This window comes from Zychaea mexicana (assembly GCF_025766255.1).
Source record: "Zychaea mexicana strain RSA 1403 chromosome Unknown BDB00scaffold_41, whole genome shotgun sequence".
Taxonomy (NCBI): domain Eukaryota; kingdom Fungi; phylum Mucoromycota; class Mucoromycetes; order Mucorales; family Lichtheimiaceae; genus Zychaea; species Zychaea mexicana.
The window spans coordinates 1,052-24,830 of NW_026516704.1; the positions used below are offsets into that span (position 1 = coordinate 1,052).

Here is a 23,779-nt window from a genome sequence, read left to right on the forward strand (position 1 = left end):
CCTAAACGTATAGGACCTTCATTGATTTTTACAGAAAAACATTCGTTTTCGTGCTAAATATATACGATACTCTCCGGGATACACTTTAACTCTTGCATGCGGGAAAATTTTTTTGGCCGTGGTCAGTTTCCGGTGATTAGGTGCGGATCTTTATAAAGAAATCGGGTATCTGCATTATAACAAAAATGTCTTTTCTGATCATACCGCACCGCTCTTCCCTGAGCAAAGCACTGATGTAGTGTTCTTTGATGGATGTCGATATGTGGGTTATTTATTTACAAAGGTTTTTTTTTTTGAAACGTGTACTTTTACGTACTGTTGTTTTTACTTCCACCTCTTTTTCTATTGCTTGCTCTTGTTCTCTTGCTCGTTTCCTAGTACTACTGTTGCCACTACTGCTAGCTCTTTTCTTTACTACTACTGATTCCTCTTTTGTTTTCACACTAGTAATCTCCTCTTCCTCTTCCTTGACATTGTCATCCTTTGTAATATCAGTCCCATCTTGTGGTAAAACCCCCGTCGTTTCCACCTTGATCTTTTTTTCTTCTTTCTTAACAACGCTCAACCGATCTCCAAAAGAACGCAAATCAGCTGTAAACAGTACCTAAAATTTGTTTTTTTTTTCTCTAATCAGCTTCGAGGGGGGCGTAAAAGTAGTGTGTGTGAGAAAATTTAAAAGATAAACAAAAAAACAATACAAACCGAATGCGCCCAACCACTGTATTCACCAAACAACGATCGAAAGTGATCCCCTACTTGATCATACAGCTTCAAAGTCAACGTTTTGGCCTTGTTGTTGTTACCAAATCCATAGTCGCGTAATGCAATTTGCCACACATGCGTGTCCACGGGAATTGCTTCAGGATGATCGAGCGACATCAAGCACTGTTTTTTTTTCGAGGTAACACAAAGAAAGAAAAAAACAAGGTCATCAATACGTTCAAATAATGCGTTGGCATCGATCTATATAAGAAAGAGAGAGAGAACATACCACGCAATCAGCTACTTTGGGACCCACACCAGCCAAGGAGACCAACGCTTGCTTTGCTTCTGGGTAAGACACATTCCGCAAACTGGACAACCAATTAGGCGGATAATCGTGTTGAATCTGTTTGGCTGTCTGAGCAATATACTTTGCACGATAGCCGAATCCCAACTGTCTCAGTTGTTCCTCAATACTACTCTTCTTTGCTGCTGCTGCTCCTGCTGCTGCCAAAACATGGACTGCCGGGAAATCATAATGATCCACACCATCCAAGGTCGCAATATAAGGTCCATAGTGTGTGCAGAGTTTGCCGACCATTTGTGATATGCGTGCAATATTATTGTTACTCGAACAGATAAACGACACTAGGTTTTCCCATGGATCTTGACGCAAGATCCGAATGCCTTGGAAATGGATGGATTTGTCTTTAAAGTTGACGTCCAGTTGGCTCCAGCGTTGATAATGCGATTCCAATGACACCACTCGATCCAGTTGAAAATAGTCTCGTAAGGTGGATTCCATCATCGTGGCGGTCTTTTCTTCTTCTTCTTCTTCGGGAAGTATTCCGTAAAGAACGGTGGATGCTAGTGTATCCCCCCGCCGAAAACCAATATCGTTATTCATCGAGCTTATCATTCTTTCCTAGTTGCAAAAGAAAAAAGAGAGAGAGAGAGAGCTTACGTGTTTGCTTTAAAGTATACAGTTTGCCATTCAATACACATGACCTAATAATCATCATGCGGTTAGAGACCATCAATTCGACCTTTCTTTGAGCTGGAGTTATTGCAAGTTGAAGAGTTTGCTCTCTTTTTTTTTATTTACCATAGATCGTTCACATTGCGCCAACGAAAAGACTGACCGCACTTTAATGTGTCAAGGTGAAGTTCTTTGGGACCCACTCGTAGATCGCGCCATATTAATTTGGCTGAATGGACTTGTTTTGACATTTATTTTTTTTTAATAAAAGTAAAAAGGGAAAATTAAAGTTTTTCTATCAAAAGTGTGGGTTCCACATGCACGCTGGTAAAAAGGCCCAGTCTGCATTTCTTTTTTTTGGGTTCAAAAAGCAGGGCGCCCTTTCTTTATCTCTGTCATTTTTTCTTTCTCTTTCTTCTCTTTCCTTCCCTCCCCCACCTTCACTGCAACCCTCTCTCAGTTGCAAGATTACTCTTTTTTTGTTACTTTCTTAAAAGAAAAAACGCACCTTTTTGTGAAAAAGTCACACTTTTTTTTTCCAATTCACACAAAACACGCACATTGCAAGGCATAATGGGCAAACCTAGAGACACGACAAGGTTGAACAATTCCAGCCGTAAAGGTGGCACCAGGAAAAGTTACCTTGACAGCGGTGACACTATCAGTAACCATGGCGGCGGCAGCAGCAGCAGCAGCAGCAGCAAAATAAGCAACAGCGGTAGCACCAGTCATAGCAGTAGTAGTCGTAAGACCGTCCATGTCTTGCATAAGGCTTCCTCTAAAGAATCGCGCTCAAGCCCTTGCTCTTCTCACTCGCTCGGTGTCAAAAGTTCTGGACGGATCACCAAGCGTTCCCATAGCAAAAGAACGATTGAGCGACGTAAGTGTTTAGAGAGGTTACTACGGCAACAAACAAAAAAACACACACACACACACACAACCTGTTTATACATTTATCTTTAGAAGTAAGCTTGGAGACAGAGGAAACGTATTGGCGTGAATATACGGGCGTGATACCTGACGAACAACTCGAGCTGGAGGACATTTTCGGACGCGATCCAAATATCTGGGGATACCTTGAAAGCATGAATACTGCAGTTGTCCAGTCCCAAATCCTGACGCGTTCAGCGGTCGGTCCTGCAAAGGTCATACGAGCACATTGTGAAGATCGCTTTTCGTATCTGATAGGATCTGGCCCTACGTGTGACGTTCGGTTCGTTTGTAATAAACATGACTTTGTTACTCTTGGACAGAGCATCTTTTTTTTTACTGATGATGATGTAAAACAATAGTGATCCTGGCAACGTACTCTCACCAAACCACTGCATGATCTACAACGTACGTATATCCTGACTTTTTTAATATAATAAAAGCAACAAGTTATGGTGTTGGAAAAAAAACAAGGTCATTCATAACCCCCTTTTCTCTCTCTCCAATAAATATAGCGATGTGAAATCCACACCAACGACATTCAGGGCGCCAAGCCAAAGTCCAACCTCATTTTATTATATGATCGAAGGTAAGTGTAGCGGAAACGAGTTACTTGTTATGAACAGCGCGCAATATACCGATCTTTTTATTTTCATGTCTAGCAATAAGGGAACCTGGGTGAACAATGTCAAAATGGAGGAAAGCGAAGTTGTGCTAGAGGACAACGACATTATCAGTTTCAAGGAATCGAATGAAAGTGAGCCATGTAAGTTTATTACACCACCACCACTACTACTACTACTACTACTGTACTGCGAACAAACGTGTCTCATCTTTAAACCTTTTTTTTTGTTCGTCTTTGACAGATCTGTCGCTTAGAATTCGTCTTCCAACCTACTTTCGACATATCAAAGACGTAAGGCTTGGCAACAAGAGGGTCGTTGTTGTTACACGACATGGTTTGACACATCTTTTTGACTTGGACCCGCCCCCCCCCCTTCATGTAGACCTTCAATAATGGTATCAAGGCATATTACGCGTTCAATCGTCGTATTGGCTATGGCTCGTTTGGCGAGGTGTTTGAAGCCGAATGCCTTACTTCTGGAAGAATCGTGGCAGTGAAAGAGATCCCCCGAAACAAGTATGAGGGCAAGCCCAAAACGCTGCAGTCTTTACTCAGAGAAATTGCGATCTATACTTCTTTGCAGCATCATGTAAGTTTGTTTCTCTGTGCATGTAAATCCCAAAAAGTGTTACTCATTCGTTAGTGACTTTCTGTGTTTTCATATACGTCAACAGCCAGGCATTGTACGAATGGAAAGAGTTCTGGAAATCGACGGTACCTTCTATATTGCCATGGAACTGTAAGTGGACCTTTTTTCTTGTAATCGCTGTATTTATGTTTGTCGTACACACACACACACACACAAACCTGTATATTTGTTAAACTTGTACTCTCCCCAATGGCGTACACATCTCTCTCTCTCTCTCTCTCTCGCTCGTGTTCAAGTGGACAAAGCGGCGACTTGTTCGATCACATCAATAGTATCCCAAATCCACTGACCGAGGACGAGGTGCGAATCATCTTTGATCAAATCTTTCATGCTGTGGAGGTAAGCAATAGAGTTTTTTTTTTTCTTTGCGTAGATTGTGCAAAGCTGATTGATACATGTCCTCTGTTTCCTTTACATGTTTTTCCGTATGTGTTTGTGTGTACAGTATCTTCACGACCAAGATATCGCACATCGAGACTTGAAGCTGGAAAACATCATTCTCATGGATAAAAAGAACCTGCGTGCCAAGGTTGCCGATTTCGGTCTTGCTACATTCTATCGTGGTAAACCGCTCCATACCATGTGCGGAACGCAATCTTATGGTAAATCTCTTGTTTATCATATGTGTGTGTGTGTTGTGTTATCTTTTTTACTCCAAAATAATAATAATTACTCGTTTAATGATCAATCAAATAGCTGCACCAGAACTCGTCTTGGAAACAAGCTGCAATTACGACAAAGCAGTGGACATTTGGAGTTTGGGTGTCATGTTGTTTCTCACTTTGGCCAAGACCCCACCCTTTTATGATGGTATATATACAAAACATGATCTGGGGGATTTTCCCTTGGATGGGTGGATTGCTGACCTTTTGTCATTTATATATAGCATCTGTCCACCCACCCACTCCCGAAGAGCAAAGAATCATGCTTCAACGTATCAAGAGTGCAGACTATAACTTTTACGGGGCTGCAAAGTGGGAAACCATCAGCGACCTAGCCAAGGATCTGATCAATAACATGCTGGTTGTGGATGCCAACGAACGATATACCATCAAGCAAGTGTTGCAACATCCGTGGTTGCGGGAGGTTGAGGCAAGTATCCTCCTCGATTGACCCTACTCACATTACTCACTGTGGAAGTTAATCAATATTTGTTTCATTATAGGGTCCTCGCACGCATTTGAAGGGATACAAGCGGTGCCCCGAACTAGTGGAATACTTGAAGAACAAAAAAAAGTGTCCTTCTTCCGCTACCTTTGATTCTTCAGCACCCTCTTCACCCACGCCAACGATACCAGCAACAAGAGTCGCATCATCCTCCTCCTCTTCTTCTTCTTCTTCATCACCTTCTTTACCAGCTCAATCTGCCGGACTGAGCAGCGATCCAACATCACCGTTGGCTATACCACCAACAACATCACGTGGACAAGCAGCAGATTCCCCGGCATATGCTCAGTGACTTGACCTGTCTGTCTGTCACCAAAATACATGTAAAACACAGCTTTATCCTCTTGTTCATAAATCCCACCAACCCACCCCCCCTCTCCCTTTCACCTCGATCTATAAATCGCACCTTTTTCTTGTTGGCCGTCTACTCACCCCTCTCATCCCTTTCCCTTGATCACATGCTCTGTCACTCTTTTTTTTTTTTCCTTCCGTTTGTATGTACGTACGCTTCATCATCCTCATCATTCATGTTTTCCTGTTCTTTTTTTTTCTCATTGGCAGTATTATTAAAAAAAGTTGTGTGATTTTTCCTCGTAAAAAAAAGCGTCGTACATGAAATTAGAAAGTGTTATCACCATTACACCTCTTTTGACAGCCACCTCCTTATTTCTCGAATAACCAAAAACACCCCCTTCTTTCTGTTTCGCTATAGACTCCTCTCTCTCTCTCTCTTTCCTCTTTCCTCTTTCCTTTCCATACACACACACAGCCACTGACTCTCTCTCTCTCTCTCTCTCTTCGGCCTTTGCTCCTTTCTGTCCCAACTTCATTTGAAGCCTTCTCATACACGAACCCACCCGATCGGGGGCTCATTATGCCAGGTATGGAAAATTCAAAGTAAATGTCATTGTACGTCATTGACGTTATTCTTTTTTTGTCATTTCCACCATCAACCCCGACACCATCATGTCTTGATTTTACCATTAGATCATCTCGTCTTTTTCATTCACGGCGTAGGACAACAATACGAAACATATGGCAATATCCAACACCATGGTTCGTGTGTGGCTTTACATATCTATTTTTGACAATCTATCTCTCTGTGACTTATGACTCTTTGGCATAATTTAAGTATCTACAATACAAAAGAATACACAAGAAATGTTAGAGGCATTGTATGATGGGAATACTACAGCGGCGGAAGAAAACGACGATCATGATCGAACAGCATCTTCTTCTTCTTCTTCAAGTACCACCAAGATCCAAGTCGAATTTGTCGTTATAGGTAATAAAAAAGTGTAAACTAGCCAAGGAGAGGACCCCCAGTGACTCACCTTTTTGTGTGTATGTCAACCAGAGTGGCACAGCATAGTACACGCGTTGGTAGACGCAAAAATGGATCAAGCCACATTGGAGAATGTGCCCAAAGTGCGTCTAGCGACCAACCAATGGCTTATGGATTGCATGTACTGTACGTCTCCCCCCCCCCTTTTTTTCACGACCCGACGCTTCTTTGCATGAATCATAATATGTATGAAATGGGGGTAGATTTTTCAAAGCCGTACGGACAATTCATTATCGATGCCATTTGTCGTCAATGCAACACGGCTTACCATGACCATGGTGATCCTGAGCACGTCCACATGATTGGGTTCTCACTGGGTGGTGTGGCTGCGTACGACATTTTATCGATGCAATGGAAGAACAACAGTCTCGATACTACTACTACTACTACTACTACTACAAATGCTCCACCAACACAACAACAACAACAGCAGCAGCAGCAGCAGCAGCATGAACCGTGCATGTGTGCAACACCCAATGTCTGTGTGCCCAAGCTGGACTTTGAGGTGGAACACTTGTTTACGTGTGGCAGTCCCATTGGTATGTATGACCATGAAATTCACACGGCACTACTCCCCATCTCTTTTTCTTCGCTCCCCGCTAATAACCACCACCCCCATCTAACTTTCTACTTGTCTTTTTTTCTCTTCCCTCCCTCCCTCCCACCCACCCCCATACCCCCGGGGAAATGGCAATGGACCCAAAAAACAACACATACACAAATAATAAGCTGCGGCATTGATCTTCCGAGGATTCGATTACATGCATTACCGACCACCTCCACATACACGTATCCACAACATTTTCCATCCGTATGATCCGCTCGGGTACCGCCTGGAGACCATGGCTCATCCCGGCTTATTTGCCGACAGGTTACCCGTGCGACTTGCGCGTGCTCCACCGCGTCACAGTCGATTGCGGCTTCTGCCTCGTATACCCAACCTCGGCATCAAGGACTTTATTACACAATACTATATGAAATTGACCTACGACGAAGATACCAGTAGTAGTAGTAGTGATGATGATGATGACGACGATCTCGACGACGAAATACCAGCAACGACTACCAAGACCATCCATGACAACGACACTTGTGAACACATTGTTGGAAAAGACAAACGTACAATGTGTCGTCAATTGGTAGTAGTGAAAGAACAAAACAACAATGACAATGGCCAAGAAGTAGAAGAAGCAGAAGAAGAACAGCAAGTGGAACCGAAAGAATTCTATCCGCGGAGGATAGACTACATGCTCAACGAAACGGTTATCGACGCATATGCATCTGAATGGATCATTGCCATCAAAAGTCACTTTCGCTACTGGGCCAATCGGTAAAAGTTTATTAAGCGGAGAGAGAGAGAGAGAGAGACACAGTCATTGAGTGGAAGCGGGACTGTTTTCGTACCTGAATTTAATTATCTCTACTGCGATTATTAACTTTAATCTTTTTCAATACAGGGACCTAGCATTCCATATCGCAAAAAGCTTATTAGAAAAGAAAATAAAAGGACCCTACACGAGGAGCGGATATGCTTCTCAATGAGGTAAACAGTCCGCATTATATACATATAATCCCAAAGCGGGTCTGCGCTGAAAGTGCAGGGACCAAGAAAGAAAGAACGGGAAGCGACGGTATGTTCAAGTTGGTTCCCGACCAATCGATGACATCGGGAAAAAATTTTCTATTAGTATTACAGCGGATCCCGATGGGACAAGAAAAAAAGAATTACAACAAAATGGGGGGGGGGAGGGAGGCTGGAGAGATAACTGTGCTATACGAGTCTCATCTTTTTTTCTCCCGTAGTGGTCAAAGAAGTTTGAAAAGAAAAAAGGGTAGGGGGGGGGTAAACAAAAAAGAGCTGGTGTGTCTGGGATGAGGGAGTAGAGGGAATATACACAGGGCTGTGGGAGGAGGAGGAAGGAGGAAGGAGGGTTATTGTTTTTTTTTGTTTGTTTGTTTCAATGCTTTCCATGCTTATGAGCCATCATGGCAATGATGGCAGCACCCAATCCAGATCCATCGCGCGCCAGAGCGAACCGCACCTTGTTGGCAGCCTCTTGTCCAAACAATTCGGTCAACCCTTCGCGAATGTGATGTTCGAATTTGGGATAGAATTCAAACAGCGAGCCATCAATGGCAATGATACTTTCCTGACCGACCTTGCCACAGTGCGACATGACACCGCCGATGCCAGACGCAGCCAGGCGTGCAGCACGACGACCCACAAACTCGCCTATCTTCTTGACCATCTGTCGATCGGCCAGCGTGGTCGACGACGCGACACCCACCGTCTCCTCCAAGATTTGCTTCGTCTCTGACAGATCCGCTGTCTTGTCGTTCTCGATCGCAGTCAGGTAGGCTGTCTCAAAGCCCCATTGTGTGTTGAGCGCCGGTGAGGACTCGCCGTTGAACAGCAGGTACTGGTCAATCAGCTGCAGCATCGCGTTGCGTGCAATCTCGCCCAGGTACATGCCCGAAATCATCTTTTCAAACAGCTGTTGGTGGATGTTGCGTGATTGTCGGTTGACCTTGTTGTCGTACATGGTCAGTGGCAGCACCTCGCGCTCACAGTCAAACGCTCCCCATTCCATGTTGACGACCATTTCATCCGAGCCAGCGGAAACGTCGTTCTCGGCGGGGGACCATTTCTTGATGTTGGCAGTCTTTTCATAGTAACCTTACATGATCATTTCACGTACACACAGTAGTGAGAGAGAGAACGGGTACACAAGAAAAAAGGCATGTTAGAGAAAGAGAGATAGAAAGAACTTGACACTGGGAAATGGGTTCAATGAATGGATCTCAAAGAAAAAAGAAAGCACACTCACTGGCGTTGGTGCCTGTGCCTAGAATGACTCCCATGACCGTATCAGGGAAGCTGTAGGCATAGGCCATCAAGGTACCGACCGTATCATTCACAATCTATGACATAATCTTTTTAGTTTCTTTGCTACTTTCCCCCCCCCCCCAACAACCGCAAAAACTAACCCCGCTTTTTCCCTCTTTCCACCTCCTCTGCCCATCTCCCCCCAAAAAAGGACACACCCAACCTTACTTCTTTTGCACCCATCCACTCTCCCATCTCCCACCCTTCCCCCTGGCCCTCCCCCCAAAAAGAAAAAGGCGGGGTGGGGGGCCGGGTCCTCGGGAATCCCCAGAATGTAGTGAAGCCGCAACAACCGGTCAAATTAACCCGTCGCTGCCCGCCTCTCTCTCTCACCCACTACTACCACAGGGTAAAACTACTTACAGCTGCAACATTGACGGGCAAGTTCCGTCTTGAGATTGCCTCTTGCAAGGTCAGCGCCACATCTTTGCCCACGGCATTCTTTGTCGAAAAGCCCTTGGTCCACTGCTTGAGCACACCTCGGTTGATCTCGGTCTGAAGGACAGGGAACGAGAACGTGTAGCCAAGTTGGAGCTTCTCTTCGCCCTCGCCAGGCAACGTGCAGTGCTCGGTCAGGAACGTGTCCACACTGTCGGCAATGTAGTCGCAGAGGTCCCGCATGTCGCCCGTCTTGAGCGCGTCTGACACGACAAACTTTTGCTGCTTAACACTGTAGTCGCCTTTGCCCTTGAGCTCGAATTCACACACGCGCAGGTTCGTGCCACCGAGATCGAGCGCCAAGTAGCGTCCCACTTCTTCGCCGGTTGGACGACCGGTGACATAGCTTGGAATCATGGCCACTAGATAGATAGATAGAGAATTATTTGAGTACGGTCCCATCAAACGGTTAAAAAAAATCCCCCCACCCGCCTTGTTCCATGTGTGTACCTGTTGCACCCTCGTGATCCAATCCTTTACGCATCTCTTCCACAAATTGGTTGGTGATTGTTCGCAAACGTTCGGTCGTCACGTCAAACTCTTGGGCAAGACCGTTGATTGCCTTGTTTTGCGCCTCGGTACCATCCACTTGATGATTGTAAGCGGCAGCAGCAGTCATGATGATGATTTACGGCGCTGTTGTTGTTGTTGTTGTTGTTGTTTGTTGTGACTTGAGAGAAAAAGAGAGAGAAAGAGAAAGAGAGAGAAAGGAAACAAGGAGCAAAATAGAAAACCGACCCCGTTTTATATACCAATTATGGATGGTAGTGGACTGACTTTTTTTTTTTTTTTTTCTTGTACGACTCTTCTTTCATAGAAACAGCCGAACGGGTTTTATTTTGTTGCTGCTGTTGTTGTTGTTGTTGCTGTCCTTTGTCGTTTGATATGTCTACATACGCATTATGTTATTCGTACTGTTTTGGGGACACGGGTAGGGTGACGGCCTGAACCAGAAAAGGGTGGGAAGGCCACTCAACCCAGTGCTGGGGACCCCCCCTCCCTCGTATAACTTCTTCTTCCAGCTCCAAACCCAACGGAAGATCCCGTTCTTGGGTTCAGCCGGGCATAAACATAATCAAGCAAACTCAACACGTGGTTATCCACTTGTTGTTCAAATTGTTGCTCAGCAAACATACCAGGAATCAATTCAATAGCTTAAACAATTTCTCCCTTCACGACTGTCGTTGTGAGTTGGTAAGGTGGGTTGGTTCGCGTCTTCTGTTGCCCAGACACGAAGTTTCCTGTTAAATGCATTGTTTTCTTTTACTCTCACATGAGATCATCAAGTGTTGTCATTGTAGGGTGCATCGTGTGTATAACCCAGATTCTTTCATGCCACACCCAAAAAAAAAAAAAAAGGTGTCAACCTAAGGGGTGGGTTGCTCTTGGTCCAACCACTGTATCTGTTCTCACTTTCAGAATTTTGCATGGACGCTATCTAGCAGTTTGTACTAATACGATCCACTGTATACGTTACAATCTTGGAAAAATATCGCACGGGCATATGCGCGTGAGTATCTGTAAAAAGAAATCGACGTTTTTAAGCGTGAGTTTAAGGGGGGGGAGCCGTTCACCATTTGTTTGATGATCCCTCTAACTAAAAGCGAAAAGCAAAGAAAATCCGTGACTTTTTTATCATGCGATTTGCTGCTCTTTGGGTAGTCTCTGCGTATGTATTTTTCCCAATTAACCGAAGAACCGCATGATGGTTTGTAACTGGAAATCCATCCTAATTTACATGGGGGATAAGCGGTGGGCGGTGGAGATGAGATACTGCACACTTCCATCTGCTGTTAGTAGTCCTGGCTACACACACACATGTAGTATATAATATAAAAGCAAGATGCTACTGATCACATGGTTTGTATACTCTTAAATGGTGATGACGATGGCTGCATCTTTCTTCTAGGTGTTTTATCAAGCGGGAACATCTTGGAGTTTTTTACGTGAACAGCGTCGGATAAAGAGAGAGAGAGAGAGAAGCAGTGTTTGATGGAGCGCGATAACAGCATCACTGTATACAAGTAGCACCAACAACAATGACTTGGCTTGATTATCAATACCATAACTACGATAGATTGCTACACACAGAATTATTTACGCAGGTACTGTAACATAAGCAGCTCATCTGTACATGAAAATGTGTAGATCTAGAGTGGAGGAAGGAGGGATAATAATTAATCAAGCAATCAAGATTTGACATTTGTGAAACAAGAAACATCTATATAATCGTACCTCCTCAAAGTACTACTAGCAGTAGTAGTAGACTAAGGGCTGACTACAGCAGGGATTATTGGGAAAGGTGCTGATGGGAGAGGGTCCTTCTTTCTTATATGTCGTAGCGTCGTCATCGATTTTCTCCCGCGATTGGAATTCAAGTAAAAAAGAAAACCTTTTTGTGTAAGCTTACTTAATACACACTCTATAAAAGTTTCATTCAATCATAACGGCAAAGACGAACAACTGGAGCAGGGGGGGAAATACTGGGAACGGGAGACGTGGGAGCTTTTATATTTTCCATTATTGTCGTACACTTGTCACCATGTCGCAACATGTATATAATGAGCTATAATTGGGTCGGATTACCTAAGGCGTTGTTGTTCCAATCGATCCACAGACACGCACTTCTTTTAGTCGACCATTATAGCCAAAAACAATGCCTTTGACACAGCTATTGCAATGTCCATCAACGGCATATGTACTATCATTAACCGGCGTGATGCCAATCTTTATCTTTTAACAATTAAAGCACCTGTTGTGCTTTTACAGTACGCCCCGCGACAAAGAAGAATCGTATCAACATAATGCAATTTATATATGCCAACTGCTTCGCCTTGGAGTATTTTTCCTCCTGGTCTCCACACTTTCTTCTTGAAATTTACGTTACTGGGCAGATTTGTACGCTTGTATTCTTATCTTTTAATCTTTTAGCTTCTTGTGCTATTGGTAAATCTGAGAGAAATGCAAGATATCATATATACTCTTTTTGAGGTGTTACTTTGTAGATAATAGCAAATCAAATCAGCAGCCCGCGTTTTCTTACTGGCTGTGGTCAGTATGATTCAGAAACTGTGAATTTACCCGAACGCATCTTTTTTGGCACTACGTATCCATTTTTTTGTGCTTATCACGCCTATACAACCTACTACGTCCTCCCCTTCCCCAATTAATGTTTCGTATTCGTAATAACACCGCCACAACTATAGCCGCTGCCACAACGCGTCGTCGCTTCAAGCATTCACTCGTACAATTCAATAATGCCAATGTCCATCGTTTCGGCACCAAAGAACCAACACTTGAAAACTTGACCCTAAACATCAACAGCGACCAACGACTTGTCATTGTGGGATCGGTGGGTGCGGGTCGCTCCACACTTGCTGAGGTATTATTAACTATAACCCGCCCACCATTTCAAACAATGGAATCCCGAGAAAAAAAAGGGGAATTTGGTTGTCCTTTTGCATAAAATAAAGAAAGTTGGTTTTTTTTTTAAAAAAAAACTCGCGTTTTTTCCTTGTTGAAAAGGCACTTGCAGGTCGTCTTCAAATCCAACCATTGTCAGCAGCAAAATGGCCTGTAGTGGAAAACACAACTTTTCCTTCAAAACATATTAAGCTCGTTTCATTCAAAGAAGATTCCGGTGCTTTTTCATACAGCGGTCATTATTATCAAGAGCGGTTCAATTTTAGGTAAGAGAGAGAGACGCGCTATTTTCTTTTTTTATAAAGGGCATGTCAAATAACTAAAAATTGAAAATGTAGTGATCCTGACAATGATGTGACACTGGCGCATTATCTTGGAAAGGATGCAGATCCAAAAGCACTGGCTCAAGTGACAGAAAAGCTCAATCTTGCTCATTTGATGCCCTTGTCATTTGTCAAGCTGTCCAATGGCCAAACGCGTCGCGCACGAATCGCACGTGCTCTCCTACGCAGACCTGCCATGTTGATCTTGGATGAACCCCTGAGTAAGTTCTATCATCATCATCATCATCCAGGCATAGATATTTAAAAACTTTAATTTTTTTTTAAAGTGGGTTTGGACGTGCAGCATCGTGCCAAATTACTTGAAACGCTCGGCGAATTGGATACACCCGTTGTCGTTGTTTTACGGCCACAGGATGAATTCCCTGCGTGGGCAACAGATGTCGTTGCGATGAAAAACCTAGCGATCGAATGGACCGGTAAACCAGCAGAATACCTTGCAAAACGCGACAAGGCTAAACAGCAAGACGAACAAGAACGTGAAGCCTATCGCCAAAAGATGCTGGCGCAAGAAAAACAGACGCACCATAAAGAAGAAAAGAAACCATCGGTGGTTGAGCTCAAAGATGTCAATGTGGTTTACAGTGGCAATAAGATCCTGGACACTATTTCATGGACTGTGCGTCAAGGCGAACGATGGGCTTTATTGGGTCCCAATGGCTCGGGCAAAACAACCTTATTGTCCTTCCTGACCGGCGATCATCCACAAGCCTATGCAAACGAGCTCTACCTATTCGGTCGTCGTCGTGGTACCGGCGAATCCATCTGGGAAATCAAGCAACGCGTCGGTTTGGTGAGCCCTGAAATCCATTTGTATTTCAATCAGACCATGACAGCTTTGGAAGCAGCGGGGACAGGGTTCTTTGATGTGGTGGTGCCTCGCTCTTTGTCGGACGAGCAAATCACCACTGTCAAACGATTGTTTGATGATTTTGGGTTGCAGTCGTTTGTCGATCGACGCTTGCGAGACATGTCTTCTGGCGAGCAGCGAATGGTTTTACTTATTCGATCACTTGTAAGGTCTCATTGGATAGGGTCTCCCCCCCCCTCCCCGCCATTTACAAGAAGACTTTATTTTTATTTGACGTTCATTTTCCGTCTTAGGTGAAAATGCCAGAGCTTATTATCTGGGACGAGCCTTTCCAGGGTTTGGATGACAAGATGATCAAGAGTATCAACAAGTGGTTAGAGGAACATATGAGACCGGATCAATCGCTTATCCTGGTCACGCACCACGAAGATGAAATTCCACGCGCTGTTGTGAACCGCTTCAGGTTAGGTCCTGGAGGCATTGCCGCAAATTAGACATCATTAGATGGCTGAGTATAAGGAGATCAAGTGTATATAATGTTTTATCCAAATGTGTATATGATAAAGATAGAGATATCTACGATGTTTGCATCATAAAAAAAAGAAACGAAAGGGAAAGATATGCCAGATATAATACAAGATATGTATGGTGTTGTAGTAGTAGTAGTAGTAGTAGTAGTGGTAAAGGTAAAGAAAGCAGCAATAACGGTCAAAAGAATGAATGGAAAATAATATGTACATCTAGTTTAAACAAGTGTGGTAGTAGTAGCAGTGGTGGTCGAGGTAGTAGGAGGAGTCGTAACAGTATCTTCCGATCCTTTTTCGGACCATTGGACATACCAGTCTTTGAGCTGTTCCATCACAAGGAATGTCACAATTGTATGCGGACCAAGCCGGACAAAGGCTGGCATCCATCCTTTGAAAAGCGAGCCGAAACCTTCCGTCTTGACCATGTGAATCATGATTTTGATTGGATGCTTGTGATGTTTGCCATCCACCATCAAGTGTGCGCTCATGATACGGGTTTTCACCACATCCAGGGGTGAACATACCGTTGTGGCCACTAATGCCTGTTGTTGATTGCAAAAAAAAATGAATGAATCAATTATAAACAACCTTGTCCAACATATATATGAACCCCAAGGAAAGAAGGGCACTTACTGCTGAAAGACTCGCCGCAAAATGGGTGGTCAAACCATCATACCATTTAAGCCCACCGACAAACATGTCCTTGAACACATCGTAGCTCGTCATTTGGGATATTGTCATCAAGACTGCTCGGTTGGTGCTAGAACCTAGTCCACGGAACAACACACGAGGGCCTTCATCACGGCATATCCGTACAATCCCATCGATAGCATTCTTGTAATTCCTTCGTTGGCCTGGAGGAAGCTGTCCATCGTTTTGCATGCTAGAAAAAAAAAGCCATGAGGATAATGAGTCTATAAAGGATCAGCGCCCCACATGGAAAAGAGTATATATATACTTTACCGCACATTAACAACGTCCGAAGGATTGCCAAACGCGCCTCCTAGAATCCCAGCTGCTGTGGAACAAAACAAAAGTTGTCCAAACGTAGGTTCTATACATCATCATGTGGGGTCGTAAGATATACATGATAGAAATAAAAAAAGGGGCTTAACCCCCCTCTCTTTTCATTCCAATTCCCCAATGGATAACAAAAAAAAAAAAAAAAGAGGATATGACTTACTGTCATCACCAGCCACAATCCACTTGAATTTATCATAAAGACCGAATCGGATGGTGGAATAAGTGCCTTGTCGCAATAAACTGGCTGATAAGCCGTTATAGAGCGCACGGACACCTTCGGTACGAGAAATACTCCACATGATTTTGAACATTCTGCTAGGTTGGAATCGACGTCTGTACTGTTGTAGTGGTTGTTGTTGTAACTGTTGTTGTTGTTTCCGGATCGTTTGTAATCGTACTTTGGTGAGATCGAAAGGGTGCGAAACTAAAGTTGCCACACACGACGCTGCTCCGCCTGCCCAGAACGGAGGTGCTTTGCTTCTCTTTCCAGCTGTTGTTGTCGTCGTCGTCGTTGTTGTATTTGAGGGCAGGCGAGTCGCAGCACCGGAGCGAACTGACATTGCCAAAATAATAATAAAAATAAAAAAGGTATCTACGAGGTGTAAGTGAGAGAGAGAGAAAAGAAAAAAGTGAGTAAGAGGGCGGTAATATATATGTTTATTATTATGAGTGAGAAAGAAAAAAAAAATGTCTTTATTTGTTGTTGCTTGCTGCTGCGGGTAACCAATTAGAAGCAAGTTAGAAATGCTGCTTGCTGCCTTTTTTTTGCCCCCAGTGTATGAACAACTCGCAACTTTCTCTCTGTGGGGTAGATCAAACATGTGTGTGTGTGTGTGTACAGAGGCGTGCTATGCTACGAGCAATTTGAATGGTTTATGCATAATCTCTCTCTTGTCATAAATAAGGAAAATAAGCCGAACCAGAGAAATTTCACTCTCTCTCTCTCTCTCTCACCCCCACGTTCTCTCTCTTTTTAAGATTAGATTTTATTCCGCTTCGGCCGACACTTTGGTCTGCACCACATAAAAATGGCCATGCTGCTTTTGCTCAGCGTGTTGCAATAAAACTCGGCCTCGTGGTTCTCCTGATTCCGTGGGCGCATTATCGGAGCGTGTAATCATACCCACATTGTCCTCCCACAACTGAACCAAGGGCTCCACGTCCGTCATGGCAAGCTGTTGGATCTGTTGTGTGAAGCGAGCCATTTGTTCCAGATCCCGTTTGAGATTGTCTTGCTCTTTTTGACTCTCCGGAGGTCGCAACTGAGCGAGTCGGAATAGGTGATTGAACTGTTCATCCGTAATGCTCGCTTGTTGTTGATCGTTTGAGGATGCTAGTAGAGATCGAATCGACCATGTCGCTGAGAGAGGCTAGTAGTGTTTTATATATATAAAAGGTGGGTCATCAAGATAACGCAAAGGAAAAAAAAAAATTAAAAAAGGGAAAAGATTCCCATATATATATATATACCACTTTTTTGTTTTGACTTTTTGTTAGAAGAGACTTACCAGACAATCCTTATCGACCTTGACTGATCCGCTATTTTTTGTAATGGCTACTTGATAGCATTTGTCATTAACTGATTTCTCTCCCTTTTCACTGCAATTGCTTGTTTACTTACCACTGGTAGCAAACGACCTTTGCTGCAGCAGTAATGGGCGTGTTGCTGATTGGAACATTGATCGTGTCTGAGCGCAACCAACAAAAAAAAAGGAAATACTCCAGAATTTGCGGTTGCTATATCTGGTTTCCTTGACAACAACAGCAGCAGCAGCATAATAACTTGTTGCCATACATCATACATTTCACCATGGTTACTCCCCCCTTTGACAGGTCGTCCCCCTTTTTAAGGGTGGCATATATAATCATTACAATTTATTATCATTATTATTATTACTACTGTTATCAAGTGTAGGACTGGTATAAATGACAAAATCTCTTTAATTCTTCTTTACTTTTGCATTTTTCTTTGTCTTTTCTGCTTTCTTGCCATTCTTCTCTGCAGTTACTTTTTTGCTCTTGTCATCACTGTTGTTGTTCTTTTTCTTGTTGCTAGACTTTGTGTCGGTCGTTGTTTTTTCACTAGATGCTTTCGCTTCTTGTGCCTGCTTCTCTGCTTGTTGACGTTCCCACTTTCTACGCTTGGCTGCCTTTCGCTTCTCTTTCAATTTCTAATCGCGCGTTGAAGCCAGTATAGATATTAGCAGCTAGTAAATCCCCTTATCCAATTACCAATTCCATCTTAACTTTACCTGTTTTGCTTTTTCTTGTCGTGCCTTTTTCTTCTCTTCTTTTGTTTTGGATTTCTTTTCCTCCTTCTCTTGGACGTCACCGTCACTATCGCTTTCGTTGCTTTCTTCTTCTTCTTCTATTTCGCTGTCATCCTCTGCCTCGTCTTCTTCTTCTTCCTCTTGATGTTGATGACTATCGCCGTTTGTTTGCGGGTGGCGCGTTATAAACCTTAATCGACGTTTATGTTCCTACAAGAATCAATTTTTAATATTTCAGCAATTCATACTCTAGCCTCCTAGCATCTGTCATGTACATAGAACGCCTTTCATTACCTTGCTCTTCAAGTGCACTTCTACTTGATCCGTATTCTTCAGGACCTTTTCAGGACATATATCACATGCATATACAAGTCCACCTTCTTCCTCTTCCTCTACTTCTTCTTCTTCAGACATATCTTCGTCGTCCATCAAGTCGTCAACAGCATCTTCTTCATTAGTCTCGACAACCGAATCACTCTCATCGTCGTCTTGTTCAGATTCATCGCTTTGATCGTCATCGTCGTCGTCACTATCGTCATCTTGCACGTTGCCTGACGATGCTTTCACCATTCGATTATATCTTGTTTTGACGCGTTTCGGCTTTGGTGCAAACGATTCAACTAGATCGCCGAGCGATCCATCGCTGTCACTGTCGTCGACATCAGATTGTACCGTGACAAGCTTTTCTTTGGGTTGTTCTTTTTGAGTGGCTCTTGATCGCTTGCTCATTTATGCGTTGTGTTTCAATAAAGTTTGGGAACAAAAAGAGATAAAAAAAAATTTGCGCGCGGCAAGACAGCACGGATCGATCGGGATTTGTACCGCTTTTTTGGGGGTTGGGGGGGGAGGAGAAACAGTGAAACCCTATTATTTAGGGATGTTTCAACTTTGACAACACGTATAGCCTTCCAATTTACCTCCTTTTACCTATTTTTTTGTGTTAGCGTTTGCACTATTATAATTATGGTCCGTATCAACGCATCAGAGCTAAATCGAAAGATAGAATTGTCGCAACCTGGAAGACGCATGCCCTATCTTTGTGCAGCAAACAGAGCACTTGGATGGCGGATTCTGTCGGAAGGCATTACAGAGTAACTATCATAAAAACACAAAGAAAGAAACGATATGATCCTTCACACTTATACTTTCCCCGCGCACGATCGCTATTTGCCATCGCATTATAGAATTACGAAAGGCTTACGGACCAATTGTTCTGAACTCGACAACGAAAAATACTTGACATCGATGGCTGAATCCGACAAGGTTCGTATAAAGCCTTTTCTTATTTTAGATGGAAAAAGTACTCACTTTTTATCCTTTGCTCCAAAAAAAAAGAATGTAGGCATTATTGCAATAGGCTCGGCGTATCGACGGAAAGATGGAACCTACTGTCTGTACTTTGTGAAAGATTTAATGGCCCTCAACAACGTTGTTGTCCATGGCTCACGTTTTCAGGTGAGTTTGGGGTTTTTACATAGAAATTCCCTCTCACAGCAGCAGTAGATCGATAATAATGATGCACACACATACAGGTGGTCCACGTGGAATACCTGGATATTCCTGTTCATTCACTTGATTGGTCTGGATCACATCTTCTAGTCAGCTCAAAGCAAGGCATCACGCGGCTGTACGCCGTTCGTGGACAATTCAAGGAAGGACAAGAAGATGACAGCAAAATTACTCAAGCAGCAGAATATACCATGCCGGTAAAAGTATCTTTTTTTTATCATTTCATCGTCAGCATTCCACAGCTACTACTGAAATATTGAACAAAACAATTTTTTATTTCACGTATACGGATGTTTGTTATTGCAGATAAAACAGGTGCATGATGCTCCTGTTGTTCCCGGTCAATACCCTATGAACAGTCTGGTTAAATCCGTACGATTCAACGCGAATTATTCTGATGAGCGCGTCTACGAACTTTGGCAACCTCTTACACCTTTCTCGACGACGACGAATGTGACAGAAGATCAACAACTGCAACAGGAAAATGAATCCAGCGCATCATCAGTCTCGACCGAGTTTTTGACTACTTTTATGAGTCATATCAATGTATGGGATGCACTACACGAAGAAAAGCCAAAGTTCAGTCTCAATGTAAGTTCTTGATGATAGAGTTGAGCCCGCCTACTGTACAAGATGTTATTAATTATATACAACTATTGTAGCTTGGAAACACCGACCCGATCAATTGTGCCAACTGGTCACCCCATGCACCGCACACACTGATTGTCACAGGCGGCTGCGGTCGTGCTTTAAGAATCATCGATGTACGTGCCAAAGATGTGGTTTGGCAAGCAGAAGAAGCACACCAGCGGCCAATTCGCGATGCAAAGTTCAATACGTTTATTCCTTACTGGCTAGCTTCTGCTGGTGAAGACGGGGCCGTTAATCTCTTTGACATTCGCGCTTCGTACCATGCACCTGTCGCCAAAATAACAGCCCATGAGGGTGTTGTAGAATCAGTAAGTGAGAGCGTATCGGAAAAAGCACCTGATCCCTTGTTTTGTACTACATAGTATGATGTCTATCCATCGCCACACGTTAAAATACAACAAATACTAGATTTCATGGTCCAACATGCGTCCAGAAAATTTAACCACTGCTTCATCAGACGGTACGATGCGCATGTGGATATTCAATACAAATACACTACCAGTTTTCGATACGCATTACCAAACTGCCAAATGGACAAAAACCGATACGCCGCCAGCGACAATTCGTCCAATGACGAAAGCTTTGTGGTATTCCTGGCTAGGAAGCACGGTGGACGAGCCATGGAGCGCTGTTGATCAACATATAAATTATGGCGACAATGACGATCCCTGGGGTCATAGTACTGATTGTGATCCAGAAGCCATGCTTCTGTGCGGTGCCATAGGTATCGGTGAATGGGGCAGGTCTGATAAAGGTCCAGTTTATGTTGGAGAAGATTTTGAAAAAAGCAAAGGCCCAGTTGTTGGAGGTAAAAAGTCATGACTCACTCTTCTTTTTTTTTTCTTCTGTGCTGTGTTGATTGGTTGCAAGTGCGCTTCTCAACATTTTGTATTATTATTGGGTTTTTTTTAGTGTCTACTTCAAAATCGTTGTTAGCCGAGTATTATTGCATAACTGACCGTGGACAGTTGGCTGTACAGACCGTGCGTCTTGAGAACGATGAGCAGATCAACTTTAAATTTAGGTAACTTTTAGCTGTCTGTCAATCTCTTTTATCTTGACAAGCTGGTAGGACTGTGAATCACTTACCAAAATGTATGAAATATGTATGTGTACATTTTTGCAGATATAAAAAGGAAGAATATCCACTGGCGTATCAAGTTGAATATGATATTTACAGTCGACACATTGATCGTGCATGGGAGGACCTAGAACAGCTCAAAAACATCAACTGCGATGACATAAGGTATGAAGATGAGGACAATCAAAGTATTTGTATGCTGTACAGTACTGGTTGAATTTTACAGCTCGTATTGCTAACGAGACTGGTTGCACTTTGCTTTCGTAGGGAACGAGAAGAACAGGTTACCTATCTGGAAAACTGTCTAAACGTTCTACCACCCATTGCACCAAAGACGTGGGGATTTGACACCATACCAGACAAAACAGACCGTCGCACGTCTCGAAGATTATGGAACCAAGACGATCTTTGGGAACTCGCAATATCCACGTTTCGAAAAGATCTTGATTTTTGGAGCAGTGCCAGACTTCCACCAGGCTATGAAACACGCTATGGTTTTGACGTGAATATCAAGGATCGAACGATGGCACCGGCCATAGTGAGTCCTTCCGTTACAACGATGCCTGAAGAATATGGTGGTGACGATAATGATTACGGTTTCGGAAACGCTGGTACTGCAGATAGCGATCACAGTACTACAATGTCGTCTGCTGCTGCTGTTTCTACGACTCAAGCAGTAGTAGAAGGCGGTGAGCAGGACCGGAAGCCAAGTGAACCTGAAACGAAGAAAACTGAATGGACTATTTCATCGCCTGCTAAGAATACCCCGGGAAGACAGCGGTCATCTACATTAAGCATTACACGTTCGCGAGCAAGCACAATCCGTAGTCTGGCTAGTGGATCGCTGGGGCGCTCAAGCAGTGATCGTCAGAGTAAGAATGATGTTCAAAATACAAACCCGTTCCTACAACAGGAAGTACCAACGCCACCAACATCACAAAACCAACAAGATCAGCAGCAACAACAACAACAACAGCAGCAGCATCATCACCATCGCTTTGTCAGGCCTACTCAATCTTTAAAGCGAATGTTCTCACGACGTAGTAAACATCATCAGCACGATCCACCACCTGAACCAAAGACGACGGAGCAAGAAGAAAGTGTAATGCCCGAGCCACCAATCAGTCGCAAGCGCACAACACGACGCAATGCACTATTTGGTGCTTCTTAAAAAAAGTAATGGTAATATCGCTTGATAGCATACAGAGTTATCTCTTGCTGTACATGATCGATAAAAGATTGAACAAATTGATTCTGTCTGCCCTTCAATAAAAACAGCTCTCATAATGTAGTTGCACATACACATTATCAACGTAAGACCAGAGAATCAAACAGAGAACAAAGCTTCTCTCTTCCACCTACAGTAGTAGAACATAAAAGTGTATACACATGCATGAATCACCTTTGACAAATTTCGTGTATACTTGTTTTGAAAAAGGGGAATGTAACGAGGTCATCCTATTGGCAAAGAAAAGTATGTTGATAAAAGTGGTCATGCACGGCGTAGAGCTACAAATGGGATGAAAAAAAATTGAGAAAAGCGTAGAGGCATAAGCGGTCATGCATATGGATCCTAGAAAAAAAAGTGGGGGGGGGGGCGCGTCCATTACCTTAGATGCCTTGATTACCGAGTTTGCGGTGACAATCGACCCACTTACTGTACAGCACACCACAACCAATGCAACCAATCCATTTTGTTTAACAAGTCCTTGTGCCCAAAATGGCTGCGTGTCTTGTTCAGCATAATTTTGATGGATCCTGTAGTAGTTCATTAATAAAAAATACTAGATGACAGTAGAGTTTTTGGGGATGGTGACTTTTTTCCTACTGAGGGAAAGTGGGAATAGTGACAGCGATGGATTGCTCTCTTCATTATTTCTTGAGAACTTTTATTTTGTAATCTTTTAGATACCGTGTTCGATCGCCGAGTTGGTTCTTCCGATATTTTTGATCCGCTTCACGGTATTGCATGCCCCTGCAGTATTTTTGCAGCAGTGCCTCCATTCATAAGGCTATTTCCGACATTTAGAGTTCTTTTTGCGATAATCATTTTCTCTAGTCTCTTCTTTTTTCTCAAAATTTCTCAAGTATATTTCTTTTAATACAAACCCGGCCGTCCTTGCTGTTACAATGCTGCTCAAAGTTTAAATTTTATATCCGTTTATACGTTACATAGTGAATTAAATTGTATGCTCCCTAATGATGCTTTGGCAAAGAGCTATGTACGCTGCACGCCGACGATGAAAACCGGGTCGCTTCTGAATGTCGAAATTTCGCAGCCTGATTTGGTCCATTTCTGCAGCGCATGCAGTAATCGTTCCTTGTAGGTTTTTTCAATTCAGTTATTATATCAGTCCTCATTTACCAATATCCCTCTTTCACATTTGTATCTTGAGCAAGTGTCCACATGCCCATAGGCGC

At 43.3% G+C, this 23,779-nt stretch overlaps 10 protein-coding genes across 10 annotated transcripts; 5 read left to right on the forward strand and 5 right to left on the reverse strand.

Moving 5' to 3' along the window:
• The first annotated feature begins 208 nt into the window (after window positions 1-208).
• BDB00DRAFT_408917 (uncharacterized protein) lies at window positions 209-640 on the forward strand. Its single transcript, XM_053117274.1, has one exon. The coding sequence runs from the start codon at window positions 249-251 to the stop codon at window positions 606-608; it is 360 nt and encodes a 119-aa protein (XP_052979210.1). The 5' UTR covers window positions 209-248; the 3' UTR covers window positions 609-640.
• Window positions 209-2,008, reverse strand: BDB00DRAFT_825367 (DNA glycosylase). The gene is made up of 4 exons (XM_053123663.1): window positions 1,808-2,008; window positions 1,667-1,710; window positions 992-1,569; window positions 209-885 (listed from the first exon to the last, which is right to left on the reverse strand). Exons 1-4 carry the CDS (start codon window positions 1,930-1,932, stop codon window positions 673-675), a joined length of 960 nt encoding a protein of 319 aa, XP_052979211.1. The 5' UTR covers window positions 1,933-2,008; the 3' UTR covers window positions 209-672.
• Window positions 2,009-2,052: 44 nt separating this feature from the next.
• Window positions 2,053-5,288, forward strand: BDB00DRAFT_825372 (kinase-like domain-containing protein). Its single transcript, XM_053123664.1, has 12 exons — window positions 2,053-2,561; window positions 2,645-2,894; window positions 2,974-3,019; window positions 3,127-3,200; window positions 3,274-3,377; window positions 3,478-3,527; window positions 3,619-3,825; window positions 3,911-3,975; window positions 4,122-4,224; window positions 4,331-4,487; window positions 4,582-4,695; window positions 4,772-5,288. Exons 1-12 carry the CDS (start codon window positions 2,255-2,257, stop codon window positions 4,996-4,998), a joined length of 1,704 nt encoding a protein of 567 aa, XP_052979212.1. The 5' UTR covers window positions 2,053-2,254; the 3' UTR covers window positions 4,999-5,288.
• A 347-nt stretch (window positions 5,289-5,635) lies between these two features.
• Window positions 5,636-8,018, forward strand: BDB00DRAFT_408816 (DDHD domain-containing protein). Its single transcript, XM_053117273.1, has 7 exons — window positions 5,636-5,933; window positions 6,040-6,108; window positions 6,185-6,337; window positions 6,410-6,523; window positions 6,601-6,936; window positions 7,127-7,727; window positions 7,855-8,018. The coding sequence occupies exons 1-7, from the start codon at window positions 5,927-5,929 to the stop codon at window positions 7,937-7,939; spliced, it is 1,365 nt and encodes a 454-aa protein (XP_052979213.1). The 5' UTR covers window positions 5,636-5,926; the 3' UTR covers window positions 7,940-8,018.
• A 337-nt stretch (window positions 8,019-8,355) lies between these two features.
• On the reverse strand, window positions 8,356-10,341 carry BDB00DRAFT_788309 (hexokinase-domain-containing protein; the record flags this gene model as incomplete). Its single annotated transcript, XM_053120790.1, has 4 exons — window positions 8,356-9,074; window positions 9,226-9,319; window positions 9,648-10,084; window positions 10,173-10,341. The coding sequence occupies 4 exons, from the start codon at window positions 10,339-10,341 to the stop codon at window positions 8,356-8,358; spliced, it is 1,419 nt and encodes a 472-aa protein (XP_052979214.1).
• Window positions 10,342-12,808: 2,467 nt separating this feature from the next.
• On the forward strand, window positions 12,809-15,038 carry BDB00DRAFT_825389 (P-loop containing nucleoside triphosphate hydrolase protein). The gene is made up of 5 exons (XM_053123665.1): window positions 12,809-13,104; window positions 13,248-13,411; window positions 13,484-13,689; window positions 13,756-14,501; window positions 14,591-15,038. The coding sequence occupies exons 1-5, from the start codon at window positions 12,892-12,894 to the stop codon at window positions 14,789-14,791; spliced, it is 1,530 nt and encodes a 509-aa protein (XP_052979215.1). The 5' UTR covers window positions 12,809-12,891; the 3' UTR covers window positions 14,792-15,038.
• Window positions 14,951-16,508, reverse strand: BDB00DRAFT_825395 (mitochondrial carrier domain-containing protein). Its single transcript, XM_053123666.1, has 4 exons — window positions 16,008-16,508; window positions 15,788-15,878; window positions 15,458-15,707; window positions 14,951-15,366 (listed from the first exon to the last, which is right to left on the reverse strand). Exons 1-4 carry the CDS (start codon window positions 16,405-16,407, stop codon window positions 15,043-15,045), a joined length of 1,065 nt encoding a protein of 354 aa, XP_052979216.1. The 5' UTR covers window positions 16,408-16,508; the 3' UTR covers window positions 14,951-15,042.
• Window positions 16,509-16,750: 242 nt separating this feature from the next.
• BDB00DRAFT_409048 (uncharacterized protein) lies at window positions 16,751-17,746 on the reverse strand. Its single transcript, XM_053117275.1, has 3 exons — window positions 17,469-17,746; window positions 17,356-17,405; window positions 16,751-17,217 (listed from the first exon to the last, which is right to left on the reverse strand). The coding sequence occupies exons 1-3, from the start codon at window positions 17,638-17,640 to the stop codon at window positions 16,834-16,836; spliced, it is 606 nt and encodes a 201-aa protein (XP_052979217.1). The 5' UTR covers window positions 17,641-17,746; the 3' UTR covers window positions 16,751-16,833.
• Window positions 17,604-18,905, reverse strand: BDB00DRAFT_939282 (uncharacterized protein). Its single transcript, XM_053129312.1, has 3 exons — window positions 18,412-18,905; window positions 18,100-18,327; window positions 17,604-18,018 (listed from the first exon to the last, which is right to left on the reverse strand). Exons 1-3 carry the CDS (start codon window positions 18,844-18,846, stop codon window positions 17,788-17,790), a joined length of 894 nt encoding a protein of 297 aa, XP_052979218.1. The 5' UTR covers window positions 18,847-18,905; the 3' UTR covers window positions 17,604-17,787.
• A 625-nt stretch (window positions 18,906-19,530) lies between these two features.
• BDB00DRAFT_939283 (WD40-repeat-containing domain protein) lies at window positions 19,531-22,535 on the forward strand (the record flags this gene model as incomplete). Its single annotated transcript, XM_053129313.1, has 9 exons — window positions 19,531-19,572; window positions 19,650-19,823; window positions 19,942-20,217; window positions 20,289-20,585; window positions 20,686-20,737; window positions 20,780-21,085; window positions 21,190-21,301; window positions 21,404-21,523; window positions 21,626-22,535. 9 exons carry the CDS (start codon window positions 19,531-19,533, stop codon window positions 22,527-22,529), a joined length of 2,283 nt encoding a protein of 760 aa, XP_052979219.1. The 3' UTR covers window positions 22,530-22,535.
• Window positions 22,536-23,779: the final 1,244 nt, after the last annotated feature.